The sequence below is a fragment of the Eupeodes corollae genome, chromosome 2 (assembly GCF_945859685.1).
Source record: "Eupeodes corollae chromosome 2, idEupCoro1.1, whole genome shotgun sequence".
Taxonomy (NCBI): Eukaryota; Metazoa; Arthropoda; class Insecta; order Diptera; family Syrphidae; genus Eupeodes; species Eupeodes corollae.
Genome location: NC_079148.1, coordinates 127,634,747 through 127,660,311, shown reverse-complemented (window position 1 = coordinate 127,660,311; position 25,565 = coordinate 127,634,747). Strand labels below are relative to the sequence as shown.

Genomic DNA, 25,565 nt, shown 5'->3' with positions numbered 1-25,565 from the left:
TCGGTAATATTTTGAGAAAAATTGAATAGACAGTTTTTTTTTACAAAAAATGAAAAACTGAAACAAAAAATTAATAAAAGCTGGTAAAAATAGATTTTCGACTCAATTATCTTTTTTTAAATAAAAAATATTGGCTTCAAACTTATTTTATCTTATAAGAATTATTGTTGTCAACATTCAGTAAAATTTTGAGAAAAACCAAATTAACAGTTTTTTAACAAAAAATAAATACCTTAAAAAACATTACTAAGAGTTCGTAAAAATTGATTTTCCACTCAAATATCTTTTTAAAATCAGAAATATTGGCTTCAGACTAATTTTATTCACAGAAAATATAACTTTCGACATTCAGTTAATTTCTATTAAAATCCAACAGTCTTTTTTTTCATACAAAAATAAAATGTACAGTAAATATCACGCGAAATTGGTAAAAAATTATGTCCTGTTCTTGATATCTCGTCAATAATAGAAAACATTGACTTCAAATTAATTTCATTCCTTCAATTTGTATTTGTTTGTGTAAGAAATGAAAACTTTTAAGAAATGCTACTAAAATTTGTAGAAATTGGGTTTCAACTAAAAATCTTGTTAATAAAAATAGATTTTGAAATCAAATTATTTCATCGTATGCAAAATGTTGCTGGTGATTATTAATTTTTTTTAGAAAACCTGCAAACCTTTTAAACAAGACAGATCGACAGACGGGATGGGAAGTTATCAGTGTGGGTTGTATCCCAGTCCCTTTTTTTTCTTATAGGAATGCATTTATAATATACCAACCACCTTTAAAAACGAGATAAGCCTTAAACAGGGAAGGTTCTTTTAATAATATTTTGTATGACAAATTTCGTAAATCCCTTGCCTTTTACAAATTATATCTTTAATGTTTTGTACACATGCCAATGCTAAACGTGAATTTATTAATTTGTTTTCAAAAATCGTTATATCGGTTTTTTCAACTGATTTTTTAAAATTTTCTTTTAAAAATAAGTAAACGTGTTTATTTAAATTTTATTTTTGGCTTTAAAAAAAGTAGAATCTATTTTTAAAAATCCAAAATAAATAGTACATATTTGAGAATCAAATAATATAAGAGCTTGCTCAGAAAAAAATTATTTAAATCAATTTATAAGCTACTGAGAATAATTAGAAACAGAATGACGGAAAAAAAATCAAAAATCTAAAATTCGAAATGTGCATGGGGCATGATATACTTGTTTTGTTAAAAAACTATAAAAAGTAACGCAAATTTGCTAAGAACATTAATGTTCAAATTCGAACCCAATTGACCTAATGGCGAAGAATGTAGGGGCAAGGTCAGGCAGACAGAGTCGCGTAAACCACTTTTAAAACCTTGAGTTCGAAATTGTAATCGATTGTAATAGTGCCATGTTCGTATATGCCATCTTGTTAATACGTCACAATTAAAAAAGAGTTAAGGGGTTTAATCACAATATTTATTTACCTCTTTGAGAGCTTCAATATTTTCACAATATCAAAATTTAATTAGTTTTTCTATTGTTCCATTTTATTTTTAGCATTGTTTATTTTTGTCAAATTTTATGAGATTGCTTGACCAAAAGCGTCAGCTGTCTAAGCTGGGGCATATTCGACTTTTACTTAAGTATGCACCAATATTCTCCATTTCATACCTGGTCTTAATATAAATACTATAAAAAACTAGGGGCCCAAAAAATTAAATTTACTTTCAACATTTAGGAACGAATAAATGAAATTAAAATCATATTAAAAGCTTGGCAATTTATTTATTTATTTATTTAATCCGTTGATTATCTAACGTTATTATAAACTTATAGCTATTTACATAATTTTTAATTTAAAATTTTAATCAACATAGAAATAAATAAATACTATAACATATTAAAAAAGCTTTCTTTAAATTGTTTACTTTTAACATTGTCATTAACAGATAAAATTAAATTATAAAATTTATTGAAGACTGAAATCAATTGAATTAAAGGGCTATTCATACCATAGTTTGTTCTGCTAAAGATCGGACGTAAAGGTATCTTCTTATGCTAGTTTGACTATAGCTAAAATTTAGACGATTCAGAGCTGTTGTGGATATACCATTAATTAATTTTAAAATAAAACAAAATTGGAGAAATTGTCTATGTTGTGAAAGTGTAGGGAGGTTTATTTGCAAAAGTCTCTGAGAATAAGGAGGTGGAGTGAATATTTGGGAAAACGGAAGAAAACGAACACAAAAACGCACAAATCTTTTTCGGACACTTTCAAGTCTGTCAATATGGACTGAATAGTATGGCGCCCATATAACACAGCCGTATTCGAGTATTTGCCTGACAAATGATACATAAAGAAGTTTTAAGACGTAGGGGTCACGAAAGTCACGAGAAAAACGTTAAATAAAACCTAGAATCTTGTTAGCTTTTTTAACTATAAAGTTATAATGGTCACAGAACGTAAATTTACTGTCAAGAATATCACCTAAATCAGAGAAAACGGAAAGCTTACAAAAGGAGGAAGAATCTTATAAATAGTTATAATCTATAATTGTTTTTTTTGCGTGTAAAACACATAGTTTTACATTTGTCAATGTTCAATAAAAGTCGGTTTGTATTGCACCATTCCCTAAAACTATGAAGATCTTCTTGAAGATGTGAGCAGTCATTAATTGAACTAAAGATTTGAAAATTTTAATGTCATCAGCGTATATATTAAAACGGAGGAGTTTTTTTTTATAACGGATGTTATGTCATTTATATATAAGATAAATAACAAAGGACCTAAATGGCTACCCTGTGGAACACCAGACTTGACGTAAAATTGGTCGGAGAATTCATTTCTGAATATAACGATATAACTTCTTTTCTTAAGATAAGACGTCATTTGTCGTTAAACCCTAAGGCCTTAAGTTTATGGACTAAAGTCTTGTGACACAATTTGTCAAAGGCTTTATTGAAATCTGTGAATACGCAATCTACTTGCTTACGATCTTCGAAGGAGTCAAAGGCAGAAAGAAGTGAAGTGAAGTAGGTTTGTAATTGTTTATTTATTCTGGACGAAACCATGTTGATTTTCACATAAACTTGAATTACAATTAAAGGATAACTTCTTACAGATAATGGACTCAAATAGTTTGGCAATAACGGAAACTTTGGCAATCGGCCGGTAATTCGTTATTTTATTCTTAGACCCTTTTTTCATGAATCGGAGTTATAAAGCCACTTTTCCATAATAGTGGGAAAATTGAGTTTCTAAGAGATTCATTGAACAAAACAAACAGAGGGTACGATAAATGAGACACACATTTTTTTAAAACACATGATGGTACTCTATCAGGGCCAGGGTGAAAAAAGTCATCAAGTTCTGAAAAAAACCATCTAAATATTATATTTTACCTTTTTTCAAACAACGAAAGCTTCAATAATAATAGATTTCTATGCATCGAACAGCTTAAAAAAGAAACCTTCATATAAACAATAAAAACGTTAATTTGCACAATCAAGTAGACACACTCTCTTCCCTTTTCAACAATAAACTTCACTTTATGACTCTTGATGAAAAGTATTTATTTTATTTCAGATCAGATTAAAACAAAAAAAAATTATTCCAATCCTCACAGCTGTACAAATAAAAGAAAACAATAATAAATGATGAATATTTCGTGAACAATAATTCGTTTATGTGTTTTGTTTTTATTCTTTGTTTCTTTTTTGAACTTTTGTTAACCTTTTTTTTACTTTATGTTTTTTTGTTTACAGGCTTTAGTGATCCATATTGTATGCTGGGAATTCAACCAGATGGAGGACCACCAGTATCACCACAACCCTTACCACCTACACCAAGGACCCTTTCGTCGGACATTAATCTTGGCACTGGAATGGGCGGTTTCGACAACAATACAGATTCTCCAACACACCGCAAACACAGTTTTCGCCTGAGTTTTAAACGAAAGGAGGCTACAGCCAGGAGAGAACAAAGGGACTCATTAGGTGGACCGGTACCTGCAAAATTTATAAGGGCCACATCAATCAAGCCGCATACGTTGTGCCCCAAATGGAACGAGAAATTTAAATTGTAAGTTGTTATCCTTTTTATGTTTTTCTTTTTTTCCTATCTGTTCTGGGTTCTTGTGGTTGTGTTTGTATGTTGGTAGTGGGGGTCGTTTTTTCTTTTCTACAAAAGCAGGATCTAGATGTACATACATAACTGTATGCATCAGGGACTAATGTATGTGGTCTAGGATCTGAGGGATGTTTTTCGATGGAATTTATTGCCTGTGTCGTCTGTGGATTCTGTGTGCATACGTTAAAATCCTCTTTCTAATATATTCGAACACCGGTGGCGCTGCTGCGACGTAGCTTTCATATCATGCAAATCAACCGGAAGCAAACAAATATATGGAAGAAAGAGAAAATGTATAGAAAACCATAGAGTGAGAGTGAAAAAGAGACAGACAAAGACAGGCCAATTTCGCAGGATAACAAAAATAGAAATAGAAAGCGTTAACTCATCCCCTCATACACTTACCTATAAACTTATTCGTAAAGAAGCTGGAAGATATGTCACTTTCAGTTGCAGGAAATTATACTCAGCCATTTTGTTTAGACTCATATCTCACACAATCTAAAGAACCTTTATATTGGCTTAGATTTAGATTTAGAAATGTGATGTCCTGAAAACCAAACAAATCACCGTAATCATTCCGCATTTGGAATAAAACATCAAACTTCAACTTAATTTGTTATCCTTCCTGTTCCTGGTTCTGCTTCTGCTTCTTCAGGGTTCCTGGACGACTAGTGGATAAAGATTGTATATCTGATGAGACGTGATTGCATTTTCATATTAGCCATACGATTTAGGGTACATAATATAGGGGTTGTTTTTTTTTGTATTTTAAGCAGGGGAGATCACAGGTAATTCAGATGATTTAATGAGATATAAAGGTAGCCCATCTGGTAGCTTTGTTTTTTGACTTTTTGTCAATCACATTTATTTAAATTTCAAATCAATATAGGTAGGTATTGTGCTGTCCTGTCGTGTCGTGTCCTTTGCCGTCCCTGTCACTGTCAGTTACTTGGAAATTACCTGAACATCAAGCTGGTGTATCTTTTGAATTGGATAGGATTTAATTTCGAATTAGAAAACTCCAAAGCATCCAATACGATGCGACGAGGAGGGAAGGTTAGTCTAGGTGTAGATTGTGAATGCGCGCATTGAATGGAAAGCAATTGAAATCGAACCAATTTCTAGGATATCTATTCAGAACACTGATGTGCCAGAAGACTTAATTGGATTACATCAATTGATTGGAATAAAATACTCTTTTCATCAAGATGCAGGATCAGTATACAATGTACACACATTTATATTCGAGACTCAAGTTAGAAAGAGATAGTGAAACAAAAAACAATACAAACAAAAGAAACAAGACTCTTTTCTCTTGAATGTGAATTTTATTTCAATTGAGCTTTGCTTTGAAAAACGAAGAAAGAATCCATAGTTTTTTGTTTTGTTTTCTAATCAACAATAGCACAAGGCAGGGGATGTTTTTCAATATATTTATATTTTTTTTATTTTTAGTGGAACAGATGGCAAATGGAAAATTGTGTTTTTATTGCGATTAATTAAAATGAAGTGTCAGTTAATACAGATAGTGATTTTCCAGGACAGAAGAAAAAGAAGAAGTTCAATTCGATGTTAAGATTTCTAGCGTTAAATTAGATTTAATGACTTTCTATTCAAGATAAGAACGTTAATTTATTAAAGCACAACGTTCTGCATACTATTTGTTTTTCTTCACTTAATTATAGTGGCTTTAAATGTAAAAGATTGGACGTGGACACATTTCACTAAGAACTCTATTTGAAATTATTTTTTCTTGTGAAATCATTTTTATCTTAAAACCTTTTGACAAATTTGGAGTTAAGTTGAGGTTACTGTAACATTTTTGTCTTGGTTAAGCAGAGACAGAATTATTACTTCTACTATCTCTCATCACTCTAAACGCAGGGTTCAAAAATTTAGATTTCGGAATTCCTCATCATAAAATTTTCTTAGTCCAGTTTCGTTTAATTTTGATGTCTTTTACTATTGGATAAAATATTTTAACATTAAATAAAGAGTGATTTTTTAAAAGCTATTAGAAGAAAAAGTTTAAAGGCGTTAAATAGCATAATCTAGAAGGCAATTGAGACATAAAATGTTCACCGAACTCGCCTCTCAATAAGTCCATTGTTGCGCGTGCAGTGTGGCATATGGCACCGTCTTGTTGAAACCACATGTCATGAAAGGCAAGCTCTTGCATTTTGGGCAAAAAAAGTTGAATATCATCTCACATTAGTGCTCACCATTCACAGTTACGTTACGATTCGCATCATTTTTGAAGAAGTACGGTCCAATCATGCCAACAGCCCATAAACCGCATCAAACTGTGACTTTTTGTAGATGCATTGGTAGTTCTTGCAATGCTTCTGACAATTTCGCTTCGTCACTGAACACAATTTTTCTGTAATAAAGTGGATTTCAGCCAACTTTCCAAAAGACCAAAAATTTTACGTTAAAGGACGTCGTCGTTCGCCTTCAATTCTCGCACCAGCTGTATTTTAAAAGGCATCACACCTAAATCCTTCCGCAAAATTTTCCAAGTTGTTGAGTAACAGAGGCCCAATAGCTGCGAACACCGGTGCGGCGATGAATCGATAATTGATGGTCACCATTAAAACTGCCCGATACAGCTGCGATATTTTCTTCAGTTCGCACTCTACGTAAGTGTGTTTATGGTTTGATGTCCAAATATGTAAATTTGTTACGAAATTAAGTCACAATAGCTCGAATAGCCGTTTCAATGGGTCGATCAAACTGACCATAAAATGTAAGAAGCGCGCGATGCACTTTCTTAACAGAGCACACATTTTGCTAATAAAATTCAATAATTTTCAAGCGTTGTTCGTTTGGTTAAATTTAAGACCAAACTGAAGATTTTTAGTATCGAAACAAAACACGAAACATGCATCAGCTGTTTGAACTAGTGTTGCCAAAAAGATAATAGCTTAAAAATCACCCTTTACAAGAAACATAAACATTTATTTCTTAAAAGTTTTAAGGGAAAGTTATAAGTGTGTGTCGTATATTAATATCGTAAACGCCAGCCCAACGTTTAAATTTAAAGGACTTTATTTTGACCTCTCATGATCTTACATTGAAGTCAAAGCTGCAGCTGTTTATTTAGTTGATTCTGTTAGTACTAACATATAAATCCGAGACCTGCTTAATTAAATGCCCTCCAACCTCTTAGATGCGTTCGAGAGAAAAGTCATGCAGGAAATTGTTGATCCCTTAACTACATAGGTGTGGAAAGACGATTCCGGAGACGATACAACCATAAACTGTATGCAATCTATGCGTCGAAAAATATATAGTAAATGAAAATAAGCGTTTAATTTTAGTGAGCTGGTCCTTCTAGCTCACGTGTTTTCCTTGGGATTATGATGAAGAGATGTAATAGACCAGGAAGCCCAAAGGCAAGACCGACTTCCGGTTAACTAGGGGATGATATTGACAATTTTTCACTGTACCATTCGCACTTAAACAAAAAAAATAATACTTTCCTCATTTTATGTATTTAGTAGGAGTGAGAAAAATTGACGATATGTTAAAATGAGTCATCTCAAAAGGGTTTAACAGAAGAACTTTAATACTGATAGGCATAAAACTTTCCATAACTTCCCATAATGCGATAGAGCTTGAGAATCTTGTATATATAAATTAATCGCAAAATTGGTTGGCAACCACATAACTCAACAACGCCTGGACCAATTTTGGCCAATTCTTTGTTTAAAATGTTCGTTGAACTTCAAGGATGGTTTATACGGCGAAAAACCATAAAAACGACCCTTTTCTTTTTTCCATACAAATGTTTTCTAACTAAAACGTAGTGGGCTTAAAGGATTAGGCTTCAGTCATATCAAATTTTAAAATAATAGGTGTTGATGTCGATTTGACACTAAAAATAAATAAATAAATAAATTGGCTGGCGTAACAGTCCGTTTGAGAACTATAGGGCCTAGTGATTGACAACTCTCAAATATTCCTGTTTGCGAGTACTGTTGTCAGGGATGGAAAGGACCTTCAGTTTTGAGCCGAATCCGAACGTCAAATTTGAGAAAGCACTTTTCATGACAAGAATTACTCTTGGGGAATTTTTCTATTCCTCGCAAGAGTCAGTACCCGTGAAAAAAAAAACTTTAGGTGGCATAGGCAGGGATCGAACCCAAGACATCACGCATGACAGTCCATCGCACTAACCATCATGCCACGGGTATTATTGGTACGGGTCGTCTAATAAGAAGCGACTGAAACAAATTCGTATATCTTGTTTTGTGCAGTGTTTAGCTAATGTTTAGTGACAAAATAATTTATGTTTGATATGCCTCCTATAACACGAATTGATTTAGGTAGAAGAACCCGAAATGCTACAAACCAAGCTAATTACTGATCTAATCGTACTGCACCAGAACGTAATGACCGAATTAAACGTGAAATAATTCGGATGTCACAAACACGTGAAGCGCATTCAACTAATTATCGCGCAATTTTTAATCGAGCTGCTTTCAAAAAACTGTATGATCTCAATACTTTGAAAGAATTAATTCAAACAAATCTTCCACTGTTGAATGAACAAGTATATATTCGATACTCTCATAAAAGTACGAAATGATGAAATTGGAGGGATTTTTTTCTCAGATGCACCTGGTGGGACAGGAAATACCTTTTTTGATTTCATTAATATTAGCAACAATTCGCTCACAAAATAAAATTGCACTTGCACTCGCTTCGTCGGAAATCGCAGCCACTTTCCTTGAAGGTGGTCCATAAACAGTCCATTCAGCACTGACATTGCCGTTAAATATGCAAAGCAATGAAACTTCAATTAGCAGCATTTCGAAGAAATGGCAAAGGTTTTGCAGCAATGTAAATTGATTGTTTGGGATGAATGGCACATACAAATCTTTCGAGGCTTTAGACAGAACCTTTAAAGATCTACGAAACCATAATAACAGATTTGGTGGTGCAATTATTTTATTAGCACCAGATTTTCTTCAAACATTGCTTCGCCGATCAACTCAAGCTGATGAAATCAATGCATGTCTAAAGTCCTCTAATTTATGGAAACATGCCAAAGTACTTCACTTAAATAAGAATATGCGAGTTGAGTTGGAAAATGCCCAATCTGGAAACATATTTTCTAAACAACTCAATGACAAATTTTCTATAGACGTTTCGACTGCCTGCTTTTCAGCATCAACATTTTTGTCAATTAACGCATTCAACGGTGAACTTATTAAGAAGGTTTGTCCAGATGTTTCTCAAAATTACAGAAACCATGATTGGTTGAGCGAACGAGCTACATAATATATTGGCTGTAAAAAACATAGACGGAAATTAATTAAATTTCAAAATTTAAGAACAAATAACAGGCGGATCGAGGATATATAAATCAGTTGATTCGGCTACTAACCAATACGATGTAGCCAACTATCCACCGGAATTTTTAAACTCGCTGGATTTTCCAGGATTGTCACTTCACAAACTTTAAATAAAGGTTGGATCAATAGTTATAATATTGCGAAATATCAACCAAACGCGTCTTTGCAACGGTACACAGTTAGTAATAAAAAAATTCTAAACAACGTGATAGAAGCAACTGTAATCAAAGGAAAGAATAAAGGAGAAGATGTTCTCATACTGTGCATTAAAATGATTCGAGTTTAAACGAGTAAAGTTTCCAGTGTGGCTTGCTTTTGCTGTGACCATAAGCAAGTCCTAGGGACAATCATTAAGTCTTTATGGTATTAATCTAAGAAACCCCTGTTTCTCACATGGTCAATGTTGCCTGTTCCCGTGTTGAAAAACCATCAGATTTGTTTGTCTATGCCCCAAGCAATCAAACAAAAAAATGTTGTAATGATAATAAAACTGATTTCTGTTAATAATAAAGATTCACATGATTAACAATACAGCTATTACTTACTTTTAAATTCCAATATATGTTTAATTTAACTATTTTTTATTCACAGAAGAATGTTTAGCCATGACTTTAAAATACGTTGGAACAAAAACTGCCACATTACAAATCTTTATGGCAGGATGAAATCTGTAGGGTCCTCTAGTTTGTAATAAAATAAAATTAAAAATTAGTATTGTTTTACCATTCCAATAAATAACAGATGGATAAATATCATTTTCAAAAATGTATTGCTATAATTTCGTGTTCACAAATCACACCTTAATGATTTTATTAAAAATCTATTGATAAACAAGCCTGAGATAGATCAAAACAGTCAAATGTCATACCTGTTTGTTTTCATTACACATGTGACAGAACTTTATTCTGGAATCGTTTTTTTTTCTGGAAAAATGTTTTAAATGTCATTTGATGAAAGTCAACAAGAATGGTTTTAAAATTAATAAATTTCGAAAACAGTATTTGCAACTAAAATGTAAGTTAATGGTCTTAAGGGATTTTCTCTTAGATTTGAGAACACAAGAGAAAACATTGATACGGTTTGAAGTTTCTGAAATCAATTTGTGTGAGTACAAGAATAATTTAAAGAGGATTATATTTTTTACTGAAAAGCCAATCCAACGAAATTTTTAGTCAAAAAGAATTTTTTTGCAATAAAACTCTAGGGTCAAGCAGTGAAAAATTCGAGTTGTTCTTGATAGCGATTGCTACTTAATGTAGTTATTTAAATTTTAAATTAATAATATAGTAATAATAATAAAGGAAAGGTTTTGGTGCCATTATAAAAAACATAAATCTTACACTTATTTTTTTTTTTCAAAAACGGTCTTGGAAATAAAAAAATATTCAATATCTATACACTGAAGGAATAGTGATTTTAAATATTTTGTCTCTCCAAGATCTACGTATATAAATGCTCATTGAGAAATTCGGGATGAATTAATATCTACCGGAAATTTAGCAATAACTTAATTTAGCCTTAAAGTGTTGAAATTGGTGCTCAGAGAAGATATGAACTTTGAGAGCATTTTTCAGTGTCACTCAAAATTCAAAAGAACGATTTTTTAAATCAACTTTTAATGGAATAAATGGAATAATAAAACATGAACTCAAATTTTATTTAGAATTTTTATTTAAAAAATAATACAACTCGTTTGTTTATTAATGATTCACGCCTTTGTCGTTTTAAAAATAAAATCTTTTTTTTTCCATTTGTATGTACTTTGGAAAACACATGCTCGTTGCTCGTTCTAATAAACTACCCAATCTTTCATTAATCTAAATTGAGTGTTCCATAAAACGATACGTGCTTTTATGTCAGAGTATTTTTTAACGACTAAAAGTATAGTATATTTGTATTCTATGAACGTGAATGAATTTATTCTCACTCCATGTGCATCAAAAACTATAGTTATAGAGAAAGAAAAAAATAGTTAAAAATTCAAACCAATCAAGCTTTGAATAATTTGCTAATCCTTATTCAAAACACTTTTTCCACACGACGACCAACGACGACACACATTTCCACATCGTCATTGTGCAAAATTTAAAACTAATATTTTTATTCTATGGTTTTTTGTTTTGTTTAAAATTTAAATCAATTTTCTATTGCAGTGACATCGATGACATTAACACGGACACATTCCATCTAGACATATGGGACCACGATGACGAAAGTTGTGTCATGGATGCGGTGTCCCGCCTCAACGAGGTTCGGGGTGTGCGTGGCCTGGGGCGGTTCTTTAAACAGGTGTGTCAGTCAGCGCGTCAAGGTTCACAGGATGATTTCCTGGGGGCTGTAAACATTCCTATAGCCGACATTCCATCGACCGGACTCGATGGCTGGTTTAAATTGGAAGCACGTAGTCAACGGAGTACAGTCCAGGGGCGAATACGCTTGAAACTGTGGCTATCGACGCGCGAGGATCATGGCACCTCCGAGGAGGACAACGAAATCGAAATTAGCAAAATTGAAAAGCTACAAATGGTCTTCATGGCACACGAAGTGTCCACACACGAGCCCACTTGGACGTGGAGTGGTGAATTACCCGGCCCCGCTCTGACCATCCTACATCAGATGGCAGTGCAGGCGGATCTGGTGGAGCTGCATTGTGCTCTGGCGAGGTAAGTCGGTGGCGGCAGCAGGCGCGACGGCACACATCACGTTCTCGTTTATCATAATTATCTCGAGTGGTTTCTTTGCTTGTGTTTAAATTTGTGTATATAGGTTTGTGGCAGCCGTTAAACTCAACCGCACCACACCCATCGATCCGAAGTTCATCCATCGGCTGCTGATAGATGTGGACAAGTTGTGGAACCAACCCAATCAAGAGGCACTTACACGGGAGCTGGAGCAGTGGTTGGCCGAAGCAATGACAAGCATGGTAGAGCGGTCACTCAACCAAATCCGGCGACACCGAGACATCTTCCCGTCGCTGCATCCACCCTCGTTGATTCGATTGGAATTCCTGTTGCGATGCCTGGGTCTGTTGGGCTCAATGAAGGCATTCCGGCAGGTTTGCCCGTTCAATAAGGGTGTGCGAGGCGAGATTGTGGGCTCGTTGCGGAAGGGCTCCATTCAATGGGGACAAATGGTTTTGCGAGACTCACAGCGCTCACCAAATCCTCTAGTCAATTTCACAACCACCCTCATAGCTGACATCCAACTGGGACTTACCTACTATCATGCCCTCTTCGATACGTAAGTATAGATAAAACCGTATAGATATGTGCATTCCAACGTTAGATAGTGGCATAGATAGATAGCTTTGTAGGTGAGGTAGGTACATATTACATACATATATATAGGAACAATTTGATGGTATGTTCTTGTGGTGTGGTCTTTGTGGAAGAAGACATTGTGCTTCTGCTTTAATTAATCGTTTGTGTTCAAGCAGCACGTAAACCCAATGCATCTCACTTTTATTCGATGGGTTGGTTTGGTTTTGGTTGGGACTTGTGGGGTTGGAATTAAACTGTACCTGACTGATGCAATTTGGAAGGCCAATGCGGGATTAATTTTATCTTATAAATTGATGAACATGTGAATTTAAAGATTCCATTATTTGTTTCACATGGGATTGCCATTTAAATTAAAGTTTATGATTTGAACAGTTTTTAACAAAAAGTGAGAAAGGATTTATTTAGATCAAGCTTATTTTTGATGTCATTATTCGTAAGACAATCGTTCCAACTTTTTGTGTTTCTATGGTTTAGTTTTGGTTTCAATGAACAATTTAAAATTTGATTCAATGAACGAAATGTTCAAAGATAGCTTCAACCAAATTATCAAAAATTATAACGATTGGTTCAATAACAAGTAAAAAAAACCAATCATATCTACAACTTATCCCCTAACCCTTTGTTGATCGGCTGTTTTAAATTCATGGTGACACCACGCATACAAAACATTTTGTCTTCTATCCTAGTTGTAAGAAAATATTTTAAATTAAATAAATCAATTGCATTATTGAATTTAATTTATATGAGATAATTCAATTACACTAGTCTGCAAATGTAAGCTTTCTTTCTGGAGAAAAAGAAAGTTCATACCCAATTGAATTCGAATAGCGAATATGCAACTTTAAAAATTGTAAAAACAAACAGTCCTATTCTGATATTCGCGTGAATCGTATATTCGATTTACCTATTCAATTCTCTTTCACACTGCCTTTGCATTCTACTATCTGTCGTCAGTGAACTACATTATCCCAAACCAATTTGACATTCACGTAAACAGCGTTTGAAGCAATTAAAAAAAATTGACATTCTCGTAAACAGCTGTTCATGTGACAATCTTTGAATGTTGGATGGAATGTTCCTTATATGTCGTTCTTCCACTACAAATTTTAATAATCATTTATTTATAAAACAAATATTCTAAATGAATTAATAAAATAGTTTTTAGTTACACTTTGCTAACAACAATTAACAAACCAGACGTCAAATGAATAATCCGCTACATTTCATATGTGGATCTGAACTGTATAAAATGAATGCGTTCAGGTGCATAAAACAATACTGCGCAATATTACCGACAAACACATACTCCCTTCAAATGAATAGCAGAATAGTTATTAGTAATTTTATGAAATACTATGAATGTTTCTTCAATATTAAAGTTAGGGATTATACATTTTAAAATCCATTACGTATTTAATTCAAAAAAAGCTGCTTCAGGAATTTACATAGCCTCAAAAAACTTTTTATGAATATGTGCTCTTTCGAATGTTAAAATGTAATGTCTCCCAAACCTTACCTTAATTTTTAAGTAAGATTTGAATTAAGGCCCTCAAAACCAATGGAAAATATGAAATTTCATTACCAACCAGTGAAATTTGGTCAACAAGGGTTTTTGTAAACAAAAGGGTAGAAACATAGCTTAAGTTATTCTTGAGGTAGTAAAAACAAGAGAAATTTAAGCAAACTAATTGTCCTGCGTGAATTGAAATTTAATTGTAACGTATTGTCAAGCTCCATTCGCGATTTACACTTCAGCGAATAAAATGATTGTGTGTTTCTTAAGCATCTTGGACATGAGCTACGAACTGCGAACGCATATTTTGACTTTTTTACATTAGCTTTATTTCTATTAGATGAATTGAATTACCCTTTTCACCATATTTTCCATAACCATGATCTTTCACACAAAAACAAAACAAGAGTGGTATAATGTTGAGGCTATTGGCGTTTTTCTTTTTTAGTTCAGAGCTGAGCTCTGAGCGAGCAGAGAGAGTAGACTTCTGAGCATAGTATGTTCAGAGCTCTCTGATTTAATTATGAAACAACTTGAGCACTTTACTGTCATGATTTTAAATGTCGTCTCTTTGAAGGCGTTCAAAATTTTCTTTAATCAAATTAATTAATAAAACAGTCATAGAGTTAGTCCATTTGACTCCTGAAATAAATTTGATTCATAAAAATGCTATATGTAATTCATTTTTTCTAAATTATCTTTCCTTCTACACTAGAGCAACTAGCCTCTTCCGCCATTTTTATTGTTTTGACGATGATGTGCTCTGAACATGTTAAGAACTAAAAAAGAAACACGAATTCGAAGCTCTGAACGATTAGAGCTCAAAAAGAAACACAATTATTTATTTGACAGTTCGAGCTCTGCTCTGAACTAAAAAAAGAAAAACGTCATATGTTGCGCGTGAACAATTTATTCGTTGCAGTGTGGATGGTATGTGGAACGCGAATAGAGTTTGACAGATCGTAGCAACCACACTGCAATTCGTTACTACCAAACTGTTTTTCCAAAATGTTCCTGTTTTAAAGAACAAAATGAAAATTTTATTATCCTAACAATAGTGTCAATATTTTTCTTATAATTTAAATATGTCATTGTTTGAAATTGACTTTTTGAATTGTGTTAAATCACGTTTGTTCGTCCATTCGTTCATTTGTTGTTTGCCCTCATGTGCAAGGCCCTTAAGCTATAAATTAAATTGATTCTAGTCTTTGTTGTGCATCTTTTATTACGAAAAAAATCAAACCTTGTAAAACAAATGTCATAATAGACGAATACTCGTTCATTCGTTGGTAGCTCTTATGTGAATACAGCTTTAAGCATTGAAAATAAAAGTGACAGGTGGAAATAAATCTCATTACCCCATTTTGGTATATACGACAAATGTTCAATAAAACAAACCAAAATGGCTCTTAAATAAAACTAACTTTTGATGAAGTTACAATAAAAATGTCATATTTAACAAAGTGACGTTTATGTTAAAATCGAATTGTATATACATTACTATATATATCTATATTTTTTAACAAGCTAACAATTATAGAATCGTGTCAAAGCAATGACATTCTTATGAGATTAATATCTCAGTTTTTTTTGAAATCAAGTACGAGTAGAACGAACGAACGAGTAGATATTTTAATTAAATAAATTAAAACCAATTATTAAAATCACATGTTGATTGATTTCTGTTGAAAAATTAGCACAGCCATGTCTCTAATAGCAAATAGTTTTCCAATTCAAAATTACATATTTAGTTCAATTTAATTTTTAATTTATCTGTGTTTTCATTTCCTATACAATAAATATTGAAACATAAGAAAATGTTTGCCATCATAGAAAATGGAACCACAAATGTTTTTCCTTTTGGATTATTTTCAATAGTTAAATGTTATAATTTTTAGGTCTGTTCCTTTACTCTACATTTCTTTGATCGGTTCCAAAGGATGTACATTTAATTTTCTTGAACTTCACATCATTAAATATCGCATACATTTAAGTTAAACAAAGTTCATAATTATGGGTGTATTAGGTGAAAGAATTTTAAAACAAAAATACGAAATAGCAAACTGTCACTTTTGACAATTGACTGGACTTTATGTCATTTAAAACTCATTGTAAGAATGATTTTAAATGTATATGTTCGTTGGTAACACTGGTATACACGACTGTTTGACATGTATTTAGTGTACGTTGGGAGGTGTTTTGATTTAAATGTCCGTCTTATTTCTCTACCTTTCTTCAACCGTTAAGTTGTTGTAAGATAAAATAATTTAACGTTAAGCTAGGCCGCCTGAAAGAGAACCAGAACATCAAGCGTCACAAATTTCACTTCCATTTTTTAAATTTGGATCGAAAAAATGGTTTGTCTTTTTAGTAAATCTATAATATGACTAATCTGGGATGATTTTCGGTAGTTAATTAAATTTGGTAATGACAGGGTTTAAAAAGTCAAATTGAGCCAATTGAAATTGAAAACCGTTGTTGCTTCACAAGTGTAATAAAGTACAATTTACATTCACTTCCATTTTTCACCAAAAATTATTTCCGTGTGTTAAGAAGTCTAAGCGCATTTCAAGATATTGCTGCTCTCTCCATATAGCCAATTTTCTACAAGCCTATATAACCATATTTTCAATATCGAATCAACAAAGGAAACTCTTAAACGAAAAAGGATGGCAAGTGGAGTGAAAAAGCTTAGCATTATGTCAATCAATTTATTATGTCTTTCAGATAAAAGCTAAGAAAAAAAATGTAGTTACCTAAATTTCACACATGCCGACTTTATTTTTCCATATAGGATCGAAAATTTCGGTACCTACATAAAATTTATTGATGTAAATTCATTTTGAATTTTGTATACAATTCTAAAACATACCAAATGGAAAATTATACCACATGGGGTTAAATAATGTCACCTTTATTTATTTCGTCACCCAAAAAAAGCAAAATTAACCCCCGAAAAAAGAGTCTGAAGAATTTTTCAAAATATCGATTTTTCTCTAGATAGGTAACTTATATGTGTGCCATTATACCTACGACGGACTGAAAACATACGAAATGTAAAAGAAAATATTTTTCCCATCTTCTTAAAAAAGAAATATAAAGAAAAAGAAAACAGAAAAAACAAACCTTTCGCCTTTGATCTATGGCAACTGATGAAATGTTGGTGAACAGGCGAGGCAGGCAAGATGTTTCGAAGACGACGCCGTCGACGAAGACGAAGACGCCGACAAGATGTTCATTTAAAATTCCTAATTTAAAATTTAAATTTACAAGCCTGTATTTCAAGCACACAGGAGACGAGACGAGCCGAGTCGAGTAACAGAACTAAGGCACATTGCAATAAAGTTTAGGAAAACTCCTTAAATTGAGTTTCCTTAAGGACGAACAAAAAACAACAAGTCTTATGTATTTAAAATTCCCCTATCTACACTTCCACCTAAGGATTTAGAATATAAAAGAGGGTATATGTGAACTGTGAAGTTGGAAAAAACCCAATTTAATGCCTTTTTAACTCTTGAATTCTTCAACAAATTCCATTATGGTAAATCCATTGAATTCCAAAATTTATTCGACATTTTGCATCATATCAAGAGAGAAGGGAAACCCGATATCTGTAACTTTTGATAGGCTCCGAAAGTTTAATTATTAACAATAATAATTATTAAATCCTATCCAGGCCCTTTTGAGGGATTTTACCATTAACTTTTGGATATCAATTTCTATATACAATACTCCAAACCCTCTTTCTATCTTCGTCTAAAAGGAAAGCTTAAGCCTAATCTGTGCCAACGTGTTTCGGTTTCAGTTTGAGTTTGAGTTTCGGATCCAAAACCATAATGTTTGTGAATAATTTAGTTGTTGGTTGCAACCTATACTCGTGTACGGGTATCTCTATCAAGCCTTCTTAGCTTCTATACTCGCCACCGACGACGACGTCACCTCTCCGTGCCTTGTGTGTTTCATTTTGGCTTCAGGACTTTGGCCTTCAAAGGTTTTCATTGACTGATGCCCTATGAGAGTGGGTAAAACACATTTCTCGTTCCCAACTTGTATACCCTTTATACATCGGCATAACGCCTGCCCTGTCCTGTCTTGTCCTGTGTTGTGCTGTGCTATGAAACCTGTCATCGACTCGTGTCTGGGAAATCAAATCAAGAAACTTTCATTCTCCTCCCGACATACCTAGAACTACCCATAGGTATAGAAGGCTCTACGTGAGCTTAAAAGGCTCTTTATAGCTGGATAGGGGGTGAGCATGTGCGTTTATGAAACATTTAATCGAAAAGGGTAAAATGTGACATAAGGTGAGACCAGGAGCAGCTGAAAAGGATTTCATAATGGTACATATATTTTTCAGACGTTTGGCTAGCCTTCATGGTAGAGCATAACAATTTTGACAGAGCCTCTCATCCTGCCCTCTGCCTCTCCCTACAACTATAGTCCTATTAGGGACTGCTTAGTCCTGTTAACTTCATAAATTGCCAAATCACGCCAATGGGCCAAGGTAGGTAGGTTTGTAGGTGGTACCTAGAGGCAAACTATCCGACATTCTATAACAACACCTTTGTGGCACTTTAATTAGATTCATGATGGCAATTTTCATGGGCCAACAATTGTTGGCATAGGCATAAGCTGAGGCATGGGTGCGGATTATGAGAGTGAATAATAAATGAAAGCATTCCGACAGGGAAGCAGTTTTTGATTTTATTAATTTTTTTTTCGGACTCTAAGAGAATAGAAATGTTAAAGAGCATTTAATTTAGAATTTTATTGGACTCATAACGGTAACGGTTATTATAATAGGTTGCTTTGGAGACTATAAGTCGTCTCGGGATAAGTTTGAGGAGAAGAAATTTTTAGTGTTTAGTTCGGTTAAGTCTTTGTTTCTGGGGATGGCTTAGGACCATTTAGGAATCTCGGGATAATTATTCCGATTAGGAAAATCCCAGAATGTTAAAGCTTTTAAATGAGGTCTTGATGGAGACCCCAATAATCTGAAGCGGTCTATTAATTTCTTGAATATTTAAAAGACCAAAAGCCTCTGAATGCCATTTAGAGTTTAAATTTTTGACAGCTCCTAATTGAAACTTTTTTACAGCACCAATGGAATCCAATACTTTAGCATTATCTACAAGCAGTTCGATGCCATGCTAGCTGAAGAAGTCCTAAGCCGCATGGAAACTGGACAAGTTCCGGGTGTACCTAGTCTCAACCAATACACCGTCTTAGAAGGCGACAAAGAACCAGTCGATATACGACCCTTCGAGCTATTCCTCGCCCTACAGGAATTTTCAGCCTTGAAGCAGCACCTGTCTGTGATGCCACAGCCTCCCGAAAAACCTCTAGCCCTGCAACTCTTTCACGAATGGTTCATCCCGATTGTCGAACGTTGGATGATTGTAAGCAAGACAAGGGCACTACAAAGAGTGCGAGCAGCCATATCGATGGACCAAATCTGCGAGGGCGAACGAATAGTTCGGTACAGTACTTCGTCAATCGATACAGCGTCGTGTTTCTATCAGGTCAAAGAGTTCTGGAAGATGCTTCAGTGGCCGGACTACAATTCGGCCCCACATTTTGAGGCTCAACTCATCGATGTTGTTTGTTCGGCGGCCATGCACTACAGTGATCTGATACACCAGGCCTTGGCTGATAGCGGTTATTACGAGCAGCAGGGACCTTTTCGTTGCTCAGACGATATGTGCGTGACGGTCAACAATTTGGAGTACGTTCGTCGATCACTCTCCGAATTCCGACCCGATGGGCAACTTCTGCACGACAACGCCGAGGCCCTCTTAGAATCTAGTCTAGCCCAATTGGAGACCCGTGCTGAGAGGGTTCTCTCGAAATTAGCTCCTCTTATGCAAGTTCCCCTTCAAAAAGCTGTGTTTCATTTAGCCTGGTCCCCGGACTCTCTACCCGCCAATCAAGCTATCGTTCCCCTTCTCGAATATCTCGATGTCCACCTTTCTGCCTTAAATAGCGCTTTGCTAACCAAAAACTTCAATCGATCCTTGAATCTCATCTGGAGCACCGTTTTAAGTGAGCTCTCCCGTCAAATGGATACTGGAGCCGAAGGCGATAAGCCATCAAACTTTCACAACAGACTGTACGAAGCCCTGCAACTGCTTGTCGAATTCTTTCATGCTGAGGGATTGGGACTCTCGATGGAGAATTTGCATTCGGGCGAATTCTGGAGGGTGGAACAACGTCTGCAATACCATAAGACCGAAACGGAAAAACTAATCGATATGTTCTACATGCAAAGATTGCAGGAGCAGCTGATGACCATGCCACCGGGGCCATATGGAATGTTATCGGTTCGGGCGTATTTCAATCATGATTCGCTGTGTGTGGAAGTGCTGCACGCGAGGGATATCATTCCGTTGGATCCAAATGGTTTCAGTGATCCTTTTGTCATAATCGAATTGCTTCCAAGGAGGGTGTTTGCTCATTGCACGGAACAGCAGACAAATGTTCATAAGGTGGGTTATACTCTCTCCATATGATGGTGTAGCGTAGTGTAGATGTAGAAGTAGATGCATAGTGGCAGATATTGAAGATGGGATTTCTATTGATTTATGAAATTCATATATATTTTTGCATATTTCTTTTTACTTTTTCGTTTTTTGAATTTTTATTTTTGCTGATTCCCTGCAGAAAACCCTGAATCCAGTTTTTGATGAGTGTTTTGAGTTTTCGGTAACGCTGGAACAGTGTCGGACGGAAGGTGCTATGATTGCATTTACTGCTATGGACCATGATGTTCTCACGGCTAATGATTTTGCTGGTGAGGCATTTTTAGCATTGGGAACAATACCCGGGGTAGCTGAATATACAACGAGCGTTGAGAATTTCCATGGACTGAAACAGATGGATATAGCATTGATGCAACAACATGATAAAAGTAAGTTTTTTTTTAATACAGACCTGCAACCGATTTTTGCAACTTTTGAAATTTTCGGCAAATTTCAAGGAAAAGTTTACAACAAAAATCAAATTAATGAATTGAACATATTTACAAATTAAATAAAAAGATTCAACTAACGAATGAGACAATCAAATGAACGAATGAGACAAATTAACTAATAAATCCGACTGAATGGACGAAATAGATAATAGAACTAACGAATCCAACAAACCAACTAATTCAATCGAGAATTAGAAAAAAAAACAAACAACGAAATAGGGGAAAACAAGTAACGAATAAAACATATAAAAGAACTTAACGAACTAAGGGACAATTCTTTTTAAGTTGAAATGTGACTATTCCACAGAAAATTTTCAAACCATTAATATTTTGAAGTTATTAGTGTTTATTAACATACATTATATTTTTTAATTCCAGATCACCCTATACTACAAATTTTGGAATCAAGAGCCTTGGACAAACAAGCGATAGATTTTGTGCGAAAACAAAAAGCACGACTTTCAGCATAATCAAAAAATTACAGTGAAAATTAAAATATTAAAAACTAAAGCTGCGTAAACTTATTGTTTCTATGCTGTTTATTGGAATGATGATGTACCTATTGTTTAACAGCTTCTATTCTTTTCCTCTACAATTTTGTAAGTGTGCGGTGAGTCAAAACAAACAAAAAAAAAAATCAAATATTTATTTTATAACTTAATTTTACAATCAGGCTAAATAAAAAACAAATATTAACATTAACTGTGAGAAAAACTTAAAACAAAAACATTATTAATCTCTCTATCGAATTTCAGACTTATAATTTTAAATATTAATTTCCAATTTTTCTATAACTATTTAAAAAATAAAAAAACAACCTAAACTTAAAGAATTAAAGACTATCAAAATTGTATATTTATATTGTGTAACTTAAATTAAAAGAAAAACAAAAAAAAAACTATTATATGGCTAAATTAAAATCTAATTTATTAAGATTATTATAAAATGTATAAATATTATCATAAAATAAATAGATATTTTTACTATTAATAAATAAATATTATATTATATTAAATGTACATTTATTAATGTATTTTTGTGAATAAATCGCCGTCAATTTTTCTCACTAGCGCACATCTTTTCATTGGAAAATAATATAAAAATATAACAAAATTATACACGAATAAAAATAATTAATTAAAAACAAAATAAAACAAACAACTATTTTTGTAAAAGCATGAAAAATCTATCTTCTCCATCAATCATTGCTTTTTATACTTTCTTACTACATAATATATAAAATAATAATAAATATAAAACTATTGAATGTAAAAACAAAAAGAAAAAAAACAGATATCAAAATAATCAAAATATGTCATAATTGTCTTCATTTTTAAAACAAAGACTATTTTTTAAAGTTGATAAAGTCTAACACACACTTTTGGAAAAGTAACTTCAAAGACAACTGCTTCCATTTGTACTCTATACTTAGGTCAAATTAGCGAGTAATTGATAGCGAGTACTGTATAGCGAGTAACTGATAGCGAATAACTAACTCTAACGAGCTTTTTCAATTAAAGCTGATTCCACTCGATATTTCTTTCGAAGTCAGTTCAGCTAGTGTCAGTCAGTTCAAATAGAGGAGCGAGTGGAACTGAGTAGCTAAAAGAGAAGTGAGTTATTTGACAGGCGGTAAATGTATCTGTAACCCAATCATTATGGACTATTCGCTAGTGTGGCCTCTATACAACGTTCTTTGGTGCTTTATAAAATATACATAAGAATGAATCTTCGTAAAAGAATCATCTGGCAGCAGCATTTTTATTTCATAGTCTCATGATTGTAACCACAACTGAACTAAGGAAATTTTAAAAATATTATTTTGACAATTTGTAACTTATAAAAAATATTTGTAAGTTATGCTGAAATACCAAATAACTTTTAAAACAGTTTGGATCATTCAAAAAGTGAAAGCAAACAGTCCGAAAATATTTATTCATAAAATAATTCGGAGGTTCCTTGAGCCGTTTTTCCTCAGCTAGAGGATTACCTGGTATTAAGTTGAAACAGCATATATGTTCCCGTAACTCGTTGTAATCATATTTCATTTAAAAAACTGTTATCTGTCAGTTTTGACAGTTATACAAGACAGGAACATTTTGTAATAAATTTATCACATATGTGATTTAAGAAAATCAATGTTTACAAATTGAAACGTCAGATGCAAACAGCTGTCAAAGTTTAAAAGAAATCCTGTTTTAAATTGAGAATTGGGCTATTTAACATCTCTGTCTCATTTATTTGATTTTACTAACAGTGATGGTATTGTTAGCTATGAGAGGCGGCCTTATTTTCAAAATTCCTTCCATTTTTCAACACTATTCTAATTTTATCGACTTCTTTTTTTAAAATACCAAACTGATGAACTGTGTTGTATACATTTTAAATTTTGATTTTAAATTAAATTTTGCTAACAAAGAATTAGGCAAACAAAAATTAATTAAAAAGTGTTTCAACATCCTTGAACAATCTATGCATATTAAATTATTATATAAAATACACCTTTTTATACCTTTTATTATGGGCGAATATTTCATCTCTATGATAAATATTTAACATGAACATACCATAAAAATGCTTAGGCTTACTATACAAACAAATATTTATTTATTTATATATTAATATATAAATTAAATGTGTAAAATATACTTAACAAAAAATAGATAATCAATTAACTAATAAATAATCTGTCTCTTCATTATCAGTTCAGAAGAAACAAAAACCAAAACAGTAAGAAATAAATAACCAGAACAAAGCAAAATGAAACTTTAATACAATTTAAATAGAAATGAGATGTTTTTTAAATAAATGTACCAAAAACATAGCTATACAGCAAAACTACTATAAATCAAAACAAGTACCACCACAAACAAATATATTTTATTAAAAAAAAAAACAAACCTTGTATAATCAAAAACAAAAACAAACCATCCAAAATATACTAAAACTAAGTGTTTTGTTTTTTGGAAAAATTGAAGTGAACATTTTGGATAAAATTTAAACGAAGCTTATTCTTCAAAACTCTGCTTGGTCATAGAAATAAAAATTGGTAAGTCGTGATGTACCTAAGTTGTGTACTATGCAAAAACAAATTTTCTTTCAACATCGCATATGATCTTCTACAATAGGACCGAAATGGCAACCTTGGGGCACACAAGAGCTTTTATAACTGGGATAAAAAGTGTGCTCATATTCTAAAACTCTGGCCAATAGTTATTCATTTATTCTTTAAAGATGTAAGGATCTCCAAAGTGTTCACTTTTTGACCCAAAATAAAACACACTCAGTACATTTTTTTAAAGCTTTATTCACGTACATTTTTATTAATTAAAATACAAAAAATACAAAACTATTTATTTTTAACCAAAACAACAACCAATACTAGCTTAAACATTGTTACCTACTCAATTGAGTAATAAAACTGAAACCCTCCTGAAATGAAAACATAATCACACTATTTAAGAAACATAAAGAACAAAACTACAATTTTTTTAATAAAAATATATTTTTTAAAAAACAAAAACTTTATTTTACATTTTTTTTAAACCAAAAACAACCTTTTTATACGAATATTTATTTTTTCGAAAAAAAATAACTAAAAAGAAAAACAAAACCAAAAATCAAAATAAGGGATTTATGTAAAACTAAAAACTTAAAAATATTATATACAAAGAAATACATACTTACATACATAAATAAATATAGACAAAATTTATTAGGGAAAATTTAATCAAGATGTTTCTATACATGTACACACACTATCTTTAAAAGAAAAGTTTAAAAAAAAGAAAAAGAAAAAACAAACAAACAACAATAACCAATCATTATTATACTACAAAACAAAAAACTGTGTTTAAATAAATATTTGCAATAACATTTTAAAAACAATACAAAACTCGTGAAATGTGTATGCTTCATGTTATACAAAAAAAAAACAATAATAATTGAAATGTAAAACCTGCAATATTGTTTAAATTGTGAACAGTTAAGTTTTATTAATATTTAAAACAGAAAAACTATCATTATACAAAAATAAAATATTATTGCAAAATATTTGAATTTAAAAAGAGAATTGTGGTTATGTTAAAGTATTTATGTATTGTTTAAACTGGCACCCAGAAAAATATGAAAAATAAAACCAATTTATTTGTACATTATTATAAAATATACTATATATGATAAATGTGAATATTATTAAAAACAAAAACCAAAAAAAAAAAAAAAAAAAAAAAAAAAAAAAACAAAAAAAGTATTATATCAAATAAAAATAAAATACAAAGAAAAGAAAATTCTGAAACTCAAACTAAATGTGTTCTTATTTTAATTTA

The 25,565-nt window shown here is 32.5% G+C and overlaps 1 protein-coding gene across 2 annotated transcripts in view; it reads left to right on the top strand.

Annotated features, from left to right (window-relative positions):
* LOC129945332 (BAI1-associated protein 3) overlaps positions 1 to 25,238 on the top strand; it is a 169,719-nt gene extending 144,481 nt beyond the window's left edge. For both annotated transcript variants that reach the window (XM_056055002.1, XM_056055003.1), the window contains exons 6-11: positions 3,747 to 4,062; positions 11,627 to 12,136; positions 12,240 to 12,713; positions 19,366 to 20,752; positions 20,928 to 21,174; positions 21,616 to 25,238. In XM_056055002.1, coding sequence (XP_055910977.1) covers positions 3,747 to 4,062; positions 11,627 to 12,136; positions 12,240 to 12,713; positions 19,366 to 20,752; positions 20,928 to 21,174; positions 21,616 to 21,707 — 3,026 coding nt within the window. In that variant the 3' untranslated portion in view covers positions 21,708 to 25,238. The remainder of the gene's footprint in view (positions 1 to 3,746; positions 4,063 to 11,626; positions 12,137 to 12,239; positions 12,714 to 19,365; positions 20,753 to 20,927; positions 21,175 to 21,615) is intronic.
* Positions 25,239 to 25,565: the final 327 nt, after the last annotated feature.